The 12867-nt window shown below is 42.4% G+C and overlaps 1 protein-coding gene across 2 annotated transcripts in view; it reads left to right on the plus strand.

Moving 5' to 3' along the window:
- SND1 (staphylococcal nuclease and tudor domain containing 1) overlaps positions 1-12867 on the plus strand; it is a 423196-nt gene that overhangs the window by 150919 nt on the left and 259410 nt on the right. For both annotated transcript variants that reach the window (XM_042923831.1, XM_042923837.1), the window contains one exon: positions 1074-1163. In XM_042923831.1, the coding sequence (XP_042779765.1) occupies positions 1074-1163 (90 nt within the window). The remainder of the gene's footprint in view (positions 1-1073; positions 1164-12867) is intronic.

The following is a 12867-nucleotide window of genomic DNA, read 5'->3' on the forward strand; positions in this document are numbered from 1 at the left end:
CTGGGGCCTGTGAGATAATGAAAGAATTGTGTATGTCCATATTCATGCATGTGAGTGTTGTGTTGAAATACTATTTATTCCTGCCTCCTTTAGCTTGTTCTGTTTTTTAAACTCTAATTTTCTTCCTAGTTTTTTCTTACCCTGTAAACTCACATTAATTCAGTGAAACCTTGTCAGTGAAACATTTCCTGATTACTTCTTTCTTTCCACTTCCCTGAACTCTGATAGCACTTAGTCCCTAGTCTATATCACAGTTTAGCACTTACTCAAAACTGCTTTGTGTTGCCATTTCATATCTTTTCTTGTGTTACTCTGTTAGGTTGCAAATATTTTGAATCTAGGATTATAACCTGTATTTACAGAGAGCTTTGTATGGGTCTGTTGGTTGGTAGGTGCTTAATAACGGCTTACAGAATAATGGAACTAGATTCATAGTGTATCTATGAATATTTGGAGGGTCCTAATACTTACTGAGCTTCTTCTGTACCACAGTTAATACAGGTGATGACCACTTAGGTTGTTTCCAGGTTGGGTAACTATAAACATTCCATTAGTTATTATTTATTTATTAAAAAAATTTTTTTTAATGTTTATTTTTGAGAGACAGTGTGAGCAGGGGAGGGGCAGAGAGAGAGAGAGAGAGAGAGGGAGGGAGGGAGGAAGGGAGAGAGGAAGGGAGGAAGAGGGAGACACAGAATCCAAAGCAGGCTCCAAGCTCTGAGGTGTCAACACAGAGCCCCACGCGGGGCTAGAACTCATGGACACAAGATCATGACCTGAGCTGAAGTCAGACGCTTAACCTGCTGAGTCACCCAGGAGCCCCTCCATTAGTTATTTTTGAGTCTATCGTGTGAAAAAGATAATCTTATTCCCTATAAAATACTTCATCCAAATATTTATTAATTATTTACGGTGTATCTAGCACTTAGTATCTGTGATATGAGGAGGCAGTATATTTCCAACGTAGCATATTTCAGATGTATTCCAGTGTCTGGTTTTATTGGCTGTGTTCATTTGCCTGTTTTTTGTTTTTTGTTTTTCATTCCTGATGTGATACTTTGTTTTTCTTTTAGGATAAGAACAAGAAACTTCGTCCCCTATATGACATCCCCTACATGTTTGAAGCTCGGGAATTTCTTCGAAAGAAGCTTATTGGGAAAAAGGTAAAGGATGACAGAAACATATTTGCAAATTGTTGGGGATCATCGTAAGCTGGGCCCTCGTCATGGAATCCCAGAGACCTGCACATGACATTCGTCCACCAAGTCAAGTGGAATTACTTTCGATACGAAGAGGGGCGTGTCTGTGTATCGGGAAGTGGTATCCCATGGGAGAATTGAAAATTGGGGCCCTGACCGCAGTGTGATTGCCAAAGCCCTCACAGCATGCTCTTTCCAGGGTCCAGGCTCAATTCCAGTTTCAATAATTGCATATTGCCCTGAGCTTCATTTACTTGGCTCTCTCGTTCCCTTCAGCCACCTCCATTAAAAGTCGGTGCTGCGGGATATGCTATTGAAGGAAAGTTTCCGATTTTTTTCTGCCTCCCTTACTTCTGAGGGATAGGTTAGCTGTTGAGAAGAGGGGCTCTCCTGGATTGGGAGCGTGCTTCCTGAAGTGAACTGTGGTGCATATGCCTCCTCCACTTCTTCGGCTTTTGTCATATTTCCTGGAGCTTCTGCTGCAAGTGTGAGGGGAGTTGTGTGTGGTTTCCCAGGAGTTCCTGCGAAGCCTTTGGTGCAGCACATTGACTTTCTAGTCTAGTGCAACAGCTCAGAGACCCTAAGAGTGCATTTCCTTGTGTTCTTAGAGCATAATTGTGACCAGCTGCAGAACTTGCCATTCTGGGAGGCTGAGAGTGAGCCTCTGAGCATTCCCTTATTTTCCCTGCCCTCCCCACCGTCAATATTCTGGGCAGGTGTCTGTGTCCTTGATGAACAAAGGAAATGAATGGCGTCGTTCCTTTGATGGCAGTTGATGGAAATCTGTTCAAGGAGAGACTGTGATTTGTCTTTTCTGTACTTTGCTTCAGTGAGGGTTGTTCTGGAAAATACCTTGTTTTGGGTTGATTTTTCCTATATCTTCAGAAAGATAAGGCCATTCTGCTGTATATCTGGCCTTAACACATTAATGCCACATTAGCATTCTTTACCTAAATGCAGATTTTTAATGATGTGACAGGTTTGATAAGGCTCTGGCTTTTGAACCAGTGCCAAAGTAGTCTTTCATAAACATAAGCAATTTTTATTGTATACCATACTCACTAGACATATAAATTATAACAGAGATTTTGAAGTTGGCATGAGATGAAACTGCTAATTTTGAAACAGAGAAACTAAACTGGATTTCCTAAAATGAACGTTAAATCTCCTCAGGTTCCTTCAGAGAATAGGCTCATTTGTCATTGTATAAAACTTGACAGAATGCTGTATTCATTCATGAAGTGTAGTGCGAATGATGGCTTTAAGCCTCTTTCAATTTCTAGATCTCCTGTTATCTGATCTAATGTCGACATCTCTATTTCACCAAGTGTATATCCTATCATTCATTTACTGGCTCATAAACAATAGCATAGAGGCAAACAAGGAATTCCCTCAAAAGTGTGGATTTCTATTGAAATCCATCCAAAATCATCTCGAAAGGAGTGGTGGCGCATATTTGATTCCTGTGCAGCTGTTTGCGTGGCGTGTGTTCTGACATCCACCTGGTTTCTTTAATAGTGCCCTTGCCTGATTCTGTTTCATCCCTGGGAGCATCGATCACAGCTATTGCAGCCAATGCTGAGTGGTCCTAGAAGGTTAGCCCAGGGTTCTGCTCTCAGAACCTGTCCAGGCCTCTGTAAAGACCTCTGTCTGTGGATAGAAGGACTGACCTCAAGTGTCAGATATGATGGCAATTCTTAAGCAATTAGGTTCCTTCTTGGTGGGAGAAGCGTTGTTTACTGGTTCTTCTGCATAAGAGTGGATTCTATTTGTGCTGAGCCCAAGTTTTGTCCCCCACGGTGACATTGTATAAATGATGAATACCGTATCCCAGCGTGGGGAGTAGGATGCTGCTCAGCTCTGCTGGGCCGGAACATTCCTGATGCAAACTGCTTTTCCTGACTCACCACCTGAAACCTCTTGCCTGTCTTCTGGGCCCATCAGTTGCGACAGCGAACACCCATGTTTACTCTCGAGTCTGGGAGCAGGCAGGGCAGTTGCTGCCTCAGGGGGGTGGCTAGCACATCATTGCACATTTCTGCCAATTCCCTTCAGACCTCTGCAGCTGTTCAGCATGGCACATGGTGATTAAGAGGCACCGAGAGGGAGCATGTGTGCCTATGTGCCTCTGTGCACGAAAGCTGATTAGGGCAGCCTGTCACAGCTTAAGCAAGATAATGGAGGTAAAATCATCTTTTCTGCCCAGACTATTATTTGACCATCCCAGAGAGTCTATAATATGACAGTTTTGAGGAGTTTCTAGAATGTAGAGAAATAAGATTGAAGGTAAACTGCTGAGGTGCTTTGTTGGGTTCAGTGGTCTCTATTTCAGTTATGGAAATTCACTTCAATTCATTCCCAAGGTGTAATTCTGGCTAAGTGCCTTAATTAGTGGAACCATGCACCTCTCTGAGCCTTGGTTTCATCACTTGTGAACTAGGAATATTATTTGCCTTCCCCTGTCTCCTGGGATTGTTACCAGAATCTAGGATATTAGCCTTTCATATTTTTCCAGATGCCAGTCTGTTGTGGTGTTGTGTTTAATAATGCTGCTTCTTATAGAATCTAGCACAGCCTCCCCTTTTCAGTTATCAATTTTTTTTTAACTGGCTCTGAGGTCAAGAGATGTGAATCAGTGTGCAACTAATTTGACTGCCATCAGCCCATTGCACAGATTTTTCTTTTTAGATTATCTCTCTTTTTTAAAATTTATTATTATTATTTTAAACATTTATTTATTATTCAGAGACAGAGAATGAGCATGGGGGGGTCAGAGAGAGGGGGAGACACAGAATCCGAAGGAGGCTCCAGGCTCTGAGCTGTCAGCACAGAGCCCGACGTGGGGCTCGAACTCACAAACCAAGAGATCATGACCTGAGCCAAAGTCGGACGCTTAACTGACTGAGCCACCCAGGCGCCCCCAGCCCATTGCACAGATTTGAGTAGTATTGGTTGGATGTGGTGTCAAGTTGCCAACTTCCACAAAATGATTGCCTGCTCGGGCATTTGTGTATGTGTAAAGTGTGTATGTGTTGTGTAAAGTGTATGTTTGTGTGTGTGTTCTCTGGATGAGAGAGACGTAGAAGGATACGTGTGTATCTTGGAAGTGTTTCAGAAGCTGTCTGACTTGCCATACTGCCTGGTAGAATTCCCTCCCCATCCTCTGTTTACCATCTGCCATCTGTGCTTTCACTGAAATCTTGACTAAGGAATATGCATGGTGAAGAACTGTCTTGTTACTTTCTTCTGGGGTTCTTCATGGCCCCAATATAGTGGAGAAATGGAATCCATGGTAACTTCCACACGTCTTTCAGTTTTGTGGTGTGATATCCTAGGTGTGTATAAGATGGTGAGAATGATGTCCTCCAAAAATAACCAGGGCTGCAGCCTTCTTCTAGCAGCGGGAGCAGTGTCTTTCTGTGTATATATATTTTTCTTCCTTAGAGAAGGTCAGTCTATTGAAAGGAAGAGTGTGGGTGCCTAAGTCATTTTGTTCTCAGTGGAGGAAGGTAATGGTAACTGGGATCTTCACTGGGAATTTTCTCCCAGCCACCTCATAGAATCTCGAAAGTAGAATCTCAAAATATTTTAAGTCTATGTAATACAGCATTTACAGATGACTTTTAAGTCACTGTAACTCCTGTCCCTTAATTGCACAGTTTCCATCACCATGGGAACTGTTGCATTCAGACTTGTAACTTGTTTGGACAGTTGAGGGGTCAAAAATGGACAGGTGGAAGAGATGGAATCGCAAGAAGCAAGAGTGCATGGAAGCTTCGGCCCTGGCATTATATGCTCAGTCCAGGCTCTCCTATCTCCACTGAAAATTGAGCATTTTTCTTGATAAATGCAGACGCTTGGAAAGTTACTGGGATATAAATAATACCAGGAGTTATTTCAAATTCATACTGCTTTGGATGATTCTTCTCTTTTGGAAAGTTTGTACTTTTCTTCCTGAAGTTTGTACTTTTGGGGGCATGGAACTCCTTGGGGTAGCTGGAAACGATCTTCATGTCCACCAGACTCAAATCCGTCATGTCCAAAACCAAAGTTGTGATATCCTGTCAGAAAATTGGGGCTCCTCCTGTGTTCTGGAAGTCATGCTTCTCTGTTGCTGTTGGAGACATCTTTGACACCCTCTCTTCCTTAACCCCCTTATTCCAGTCCCTCACCAACTCCTGCTGTGTAGATATGTGCATTTCCTCTTCCTTCCATTGTACTGCTGCTGTCTTGTCTTAGATCTCCTCTCACTGAGGCTCCTGGAACTTTTTTTAGTGCTTTTCCCATAGCCACTCTTTCCCATTGCAGTCCATTCTCCACCTGCAGCTACTGGAAGCTTTACCAATGACAGTAACATTGTGCTCTGCCATTGCCTAAGGCTTTGGCTTCTCATTGCTTCCTTTGGCTTACTAGGTCCTGCATAATGTGGTTCCATCCTGCTTCCCAGAAAGAAGCTCCTACCCCTTTTCTGATCCACCTCCTGGCCCGCTTTCTGGCATTCCATTAGGTTTCTGAACTGCATTATGCTCCCTCTCACTTCAGGGCTTTTGCACTTGGAATTTGTTCTGTTTGGGATACCCACTTTGTCCTCCTTTCCCCTTCCTTATTAATCTCACAATTATCCTTCAGATTTAATTTAAACTTGACTTTGTGGAGAAAGTCGACCCCCCTTTTCTAATATTTTCTTCACAGTTTTTCACATCTTAATGTATTTGAGAGATTCTCTGTTACTATCTCTCTCTTGTTAGATTCATTATATTAGGCCAACTGGGGCCCACATCTGTTTTGCTCAGTACATGCAGTTTATGATGCACAGTAGGTGCTCAATAAATTTCTTCCAAATTAATTAACTTTAGGGGAAAATGGGAGCAATGGGATGAAGGCTGTGTGGATCCAGATGTGAATATATTAAGGGTGGTAGGAACTGGCCCTACCTGATTTGCCTAGGGTTAGCCAGCTGTGGAAGACGTGGCACGAGATTATCTCTTCGTGGCAGGACTCTCGAGTCAACCTGGAAATGGTTGATACTACATATAAATGACCTTCCCTCTATTTCTGGGTTAATGTGCTTTGAGAACCGGTTGGTGACCCAACTACTGTTAATAGCCTTATTTCCTTAGGATGCCAACTATAGATGAAGATGTGGCTTGTTCGCAATTTGGTGAATACTTACATATGATTTTCATGCTGTTCCAATTTGTACTGTGAGCTAGACAGACTTCTTGGGACACTTTACATAACGCTCATTCAAGCTTAACAGGGTCAGAGCTGTCATTCATTGTCCTTTGTGGTAAGCACTGAGTATTTAATTTTACTTAATTTACTTAATTTTACTCCATCCCAAGATGTATCATTCCTAATTTTACAGGTAAAGAAACTAAAGCTCATAGAAATTAAGTGTTTTATCTAGGTGTCTATGCATTTCATTGCTGTGCTAAATTAAGGGTCTAGAAAGGCCCACCACCATGTTGTGTTACTGAATAATGTAGATACATAGGGTCATGGTCCTCTTTGGGATAACATCAGTTCTTGTATATAACACATACCTGGCATACTACAAGAAGTTGATTTCTGTAGCTGTAGGATCCTAGTCTACAGATCTCAGCAGGTGATAAGAGCACCATAGATCAGCCCTTTGAATGCCTTCAGCCCTCTAGACATGATCTCATTAGTCTTTGAGATGTCCCTGTGAAGTGATGTTTCATCAAATTGTTCTTCGGAGAAACCTATGTCAGATTACATGTTCTTCTGCTGGTTACACAGACAATGTGAGGTCATAGGTAACATTGCTAAGCCAATGTTGAGGCTTGATTTCCTTTTCTCTTTGATCTCTTGGCATAGGTGTGACTTGGGAGCATCTGGGAGAAAGGAGAGGTCAGGTTGCTTTTTCATCTTGGCCCAAAGCCAGGGAGTAGTTGAGGCGCACTCAGTGCTCCTTCCCCTGTGCAAGGACAGATCTCTGAAGGTACCTGGAGGAACATTCCTTAGCAGAAGCAGTTTTTCACTCAACTTTTGGAAGCTCTTCAAGGACCTGGAGCTTTCTTGAGGAGGAACTCCTTCACTCCTTGCTTGTTATTTAACAGGGCCATCCTTTTCCTTAAAAACACATCTAAGTTCTGTCTTTTGCAGTGTGTTACTTAATCAGCTGTGTTGAGTGCAAAGCTGGAAGTCAGCAGATTTTTGTTCTTAATTACCTGCGATGTATTTTAGTTTGGTTTTTATAAACATTTCCTTCGTCATCTCCTCATTTTCCACTTCATATTAATTTGATTCACTCATGATATGGAAAAGTCCTTTACATTAGTGATCAAAATAGGCCCTGAGGTTGTGAATGAGTTGTGATTTAAATTGACAGGTTTATATGAGGTTGCTTGTCCTTGCCTTCTCTGGGCCAGCTGTTACCATCAACATGGCTGTAAATTTTTTGAATAAATGACTGTAGATATTCACCAAATCCAGAGATGACTTGAATGACTTATAATTTCTGACTGCTTTTTTCTAGTAAGACTTCTCCCACCTAGGCATGAAGGCAATGTGTCAGGATGCATTGGAGACCAAGGGTCATCTACATGCCCTTTACCTTATGGACTTCGGGAATGATCCTTGATTCGTTAGCTCACTTATCTAGTGAAAGTAATTAACAAAACTGTAGAGTTGTCTGTTTCTGAAAATTTGGCCGTTCTCGGCAAGGTAGCTTTCTACCTGCTGCCACCTAAATGCCTTTTAAGTAATGAGTTCTTGAATGTTTTATGTGCGGCTTTTGAAAAGTACCTCTGCGCTTTCAGGGCCGTCAGGGTGTGTAGCTGAGCACATTGCTTCTTGGTGAAAGTGTGGTATTTGTATGATGTACATTGTAATATCCTCTTCAAAAAGCATCTGTCTCTAAGTTAAATGAAAAAAACTAAAACCTTCAACTGCATTCCTGGAAATTTCTGTATGTTCACCTGTGGGAAATGATTCATTAGCTACCAGAATCCTCGAGATTCTCCGATCTGGGTAATACTCTTATGTTGTTCTGCTTATTATTAAAGACTCTTCCCTGGACTCCCAAGTTGCTCACAGTTTTCTGGTGAAAGTTCTTCTGTTTAGAACATGATTTGTGGTCAGTCTCTCTTAAGCCACCCACTCCAGATCTTTTTGGCTAGGTTTCTGAAATGTCGTCCTTGGGGCTGGAACTTTCCATGCTTATTCTCTGCAAACTAGGATTTTATTTTAGGGGGAGATTTGTGCTGAATCAGCTCAGCTGTGTTTGGGGGTAGGGAGAGGACAGCCTTTTTTTCCCTCTTTAAAAATAACCCTTATGTGCCAAAAACCTTACAAAATGTGCTGAATTGCAAATCTTCGAACGTCCTATACCTCCTGGTTTACAGAGACTAGATTCTTTTGCACTTGCGCTCTGTGACAGTGTACAGAATATCTCATGTTGTAGATGAGTATAAAGTGGGATGGGGTATAGATGTACTCAACTGGAAAAGGAACTCGACTCTTGCTATCTTTCTCAATATTATTTTCTCCAATAGTTTCATCTTAAAAGGACCTATAGAGAGATAGTGCATGTAACTTTTCTAACAACAAAAAATTCTTAAGAAAACATCCTGTACATGTTTGCAAAATAATACATCATTGAGAATCGGTGAATTCCATTTTTAAGCACTGACTTTCCAGGGTTTCCTTCTCTGTGACCTCTCTTGTTGATTTGTTTGTGTTTTTTACATTCGGAGAGTTAGGCTAATAATTCTGGTTACTTGCATGTTTCTTTGCCGAGGGTGTAACCAACCTGCGTGTGTACAAGAAGGCAGTGTATACAGTGTCTGTTGGTTCTAAGGTGGAGATTTCATCAACTCCTCACATCCGGGTGATAGAAATGGTGTTTTTGGACTATATCTTCATAATTAGGGTCGTGTAGTTGTAAGCTCCTTGTTTTAATGTGTTTAAAGTCTGAGTGAAGTCTTTTGCTCTTATCTGAAACAAGTTCATTTATTGATACCTGGAACTGCCTTCTTGTTTTCGCTTGCTAGTTAACTTTTCTCTGGCAAGTTTTCAGGTATTCCTAAAGTGTTGCAATGTTATTTCATGAGGATTGCTGGCTTGGGCAGTCTTTCCTGGTATTTTCATGGTGATAGGTGTAGTGGGCTCTGTAGTTTGCTGCACCCCGGTTCATGTCCATTTGGAACCTCAGAATGTGATCTTATGTGGAAATAGTTCCTTGCAGATGTAATTGAAGTTGAAATGAGATCATACTGGATTTGTGTGGGCCCTACACTCAATGACTGGTGCCCCTTTCAGAAGAGGATGGGACACGGAGGCCAACAGAAAGCCATGTGATAGCGGACGTTGGAGATTGAAGTGAGGTAGTTGCGAGTCAAGAAACGCCAAGGATGGCCAGGAGCCACCAGGAGCTGGGAAGAGGCAAGGGAGGATTCTTTCCTGCAGCCTTCAAAGGAGGAGCATGGCCCTGTCAACACATTGATTTCAAACCTGAAATATTCACAAGGAAAATAGTTTAGCTTCTTCATGTGTCTGACCACTTGGCTCTTGGTTAGAGTTCTCGTTCCTGGGTTTGTACCTTGGTAATGACCTGCTCTGCAAAATTAATCCAAAGGAAAGGGTCTGAATGTTCTTTTCACTTCTCGTCCCCTCCCTGCCTGTGTTGTCTTGCTTTTTTATCTTTGCATTTATTCTTTTGTCATTACTTACCTTGGTTTATGCATTTGCTGTAGAATAATTGATACTTGAGAGCACGTTTCTAGTTTTGTCAGTAGGCTCATCCTGACACTTGTCCCGTTTCCCTTCCTTGGAGGATGAATGCTGCTGTCCACTTAAGAAGGCTTCCATAGCCAGGGCCTCTGTGGCTTCTACTTCAGTAATTAGCAGCATTTTGAAATATGGCGTGCTCTGGGAGGAATCATTCCTGGCAATAGCTTTTGATGAACCATGCTCATCCCATTCAAGGGTGATGAATAGGACATTAGGAATAATTACAAGTCTGTATTCTGGAGCACCATGTCTAACGTTTTGCCTGCAGAGCTATGCATGAATTTCTTTCTGTAACGATAGGAATCTCAGGCTTTGTCTTCAACCAGGCCTTTTTGAGCCAGGTATTTTTTCCTGCAACTGCCTTTTCTCTTCTTCTGGTTTCAACAAGTGTTTGGATTGGGCTGTGCTGGGCAGATGAGCAGTTAGTCATCTTCTGAAGACAAAGGTCAAGCCGACTTACTCTCTTTGAGGACTCAGTCCTTGAAACTTCGGTGATGCCTAATTGCTTGATATGTTAAGAAGGCCAGGAGTGGTAGCCTAGTGAAATCAATTCATTTTTATTCATTTACCGGATATTTTTTTGAGCAACTACTATGTGGCGTACCTTATTCTAGGCATTTCGGGTAGAGCCTTACAAACTCCTGTTCTCGTGGAGTTTTAGAAGAGATACATATGATTATTAGGTACCTTCATGGAGGTAAGGTCAAGATGAATAAAATATCATCTGTGTCACCAGTTGCTTACAGTCTAACTGGGACAAGATTACGTCAAAATGGGTGAAGTTGAATAGGAACATATTTGAAGAACTGGCGAGATAGCAGAAATGTGTCTCTTGGCGGTATTAGCTTAATACTAATATGAATTATACAGACGATAGTTGTCTGTCAGAAGCAGGAGAGGTCTTAACCTGCTGTGTGACCTTATCCACTTACAGGTTTCCACTACCACATGTACTGCTGACACTCGCATGTGAATATTTCCACTCATAACTTCTTTCTCCTCCTACAGACGTTTCTAGCTGCTGACCACTGGTTACTCAAATACAGATTCCAGTAAATAGGTGACATCTATTACATCCAAAATGTAGCTCATGGCCTCCATATGATTTTTCATCCCTGCCCACAAACTGTCTTGATTACCTTTGCTGTTGGTCTTAAATAATGTCTCCCCTGTCCATTGTCCTGAACTTTACAGTCTGCGATGTCCTTATCCTAAGTTCGCCTGATTCTGCCACGGTTATCTTTTTCAAATCCTCCTTTTCACAATACTCCCAGTGACTGTTAGTCTCTTTGCTGCTTATATTATATCTCAATTTAATTATTGCAGCTCCACCTTAGGTGGTTGGCCTGCTCCTTCTGGTCTTTGCACACTTTCATGTTACTGTCAGACTGCCTTCTGTATGCACACTCCTGATCCTTTCACAAACTCTGGGGATCTCCAGATGCCTCCAGTAAGACATCTAATTCCTTAAGTGAACGTACAATCAAAGGCGGTTGTGTATAAAATACTGTAATGCCATTTCCAGTCTTCCTATTGTACGTTCATAGAGTGTGTCACAAAGAATTTCTCACCATTCTGTGGACACGGCCCAGCCCTTTCACACCCTCCTGCCTTCACACTTGTTTCTCTTTAAGCATCTTCCCAATGTCCTGTATTCCAGGCTCCCCATGTGAAGTTTGGGCTCTCCAGCCTCCTTGCATACTTTTGTGCCCACTTCTCCTGGAGCATTTTCCCAGTCTGACCTCCCTCTCCCAGCCCTACAGGGCAGAGAGTTTACCTTACTTTTTGTTCAGCTTGCAGTCCCTGACGTCGGGAATCTGGTTTGATCCCCATCAAGTCTTCACAGAAGAGGTTGGATTTGTCCTGTATCTAGGAGGTCTTAAAGATTGGGGAGAAGGGAAGCAAAAATAAGATAAAAACGGAGAGGCAGACACTCCATAAGAGACTCTTAAATGCGGAGAACAAACTGAGGGTTGCTGGTCGGGTAGTGGGTGGAGGGCCAGGCTAAATGGTCGATGGGCATTAAGGAGGGCACTTGTTGGGATGAGCACTGGGCATTGTATGTAAATGATGAATCACTAAATTCTGTTCCTGAAATCGTTATGCTATATGTTAACTAACTTGGACTTAAACATTTAAAAACAAGAAAGGTTGGGGATATGTAGATATACGAAGAAGGGATGCAGAGAGCTCACATTATAGTTCTAAGCCAGGGAGCTGGTTTCCTTGTCGCCTGCTTTCTTTAATTTCCTCCTCCTGAGAGACTTTGAGCCTGGCTTCAGTGAAACTCTAGGCACGGTGTTGTCTGAGAGACAAAGGCATTAAAAATATGTAGCATAAGTATATGTTTTGTCTCTTGAAAAAGAGAAATGAATCATGATTGTGAACTCACCTCCCCACCTGGCTCGGTGCCTAGTGCGGCCTGCCCCTCACTGCCAGGCTGCTCTTTGACGTTTTTGTGCTGCTGCCTGAGCAGTCCTTCCTGGGTGCTAGAGGTCTGGTCTGGGGCTGTTTCTGTGACTTTACTTCATAGTCAAAAGTGTGCAGTATTTGTAATTTGTTCTCTTTTAAATTGATTTGACAGGGATTTAGTGGGCAAAATTAATATTTTTTTTATTTGAGTCTCCATTATTTTAAAACTTGGTGGCCCCTGACTACTCGCTGCTCTTCCCATCCTCCCCGACTTGGGGTTCATAATGTCCCTAGTCTCCAATAATAGTTTGAATGAATTGAAAGTAAGTTGCTGACTTGCTCCACTTTGCCATTTCTGCAGTATATGGGGTACCTTTTAGCCTGGCAGTTTCCTGCTGAGCCCAGCTCCTCGGAGCCTGGCAGGCTCAAACTCTGATGGTAGAGGGCTGAGAAAGGAGAGGCCAGTTAGAGCATCTGACTTCTCCCTGCTAAGCCAGGT

This window comes from Panthera leo, chromosome A2 (assembly GCF_018350215.1).
Source record: "Panthera leo isolate Ple1 chromosome A2, P.leo_Ple1_pat1.1, whole genome shotgun sequence".
Classification (NCBI taxonomy): Eukaryota; Metazoa; Chordata; class Mammalia; order Carnivora; family Felidae; genus Panthera; species Panthera leo.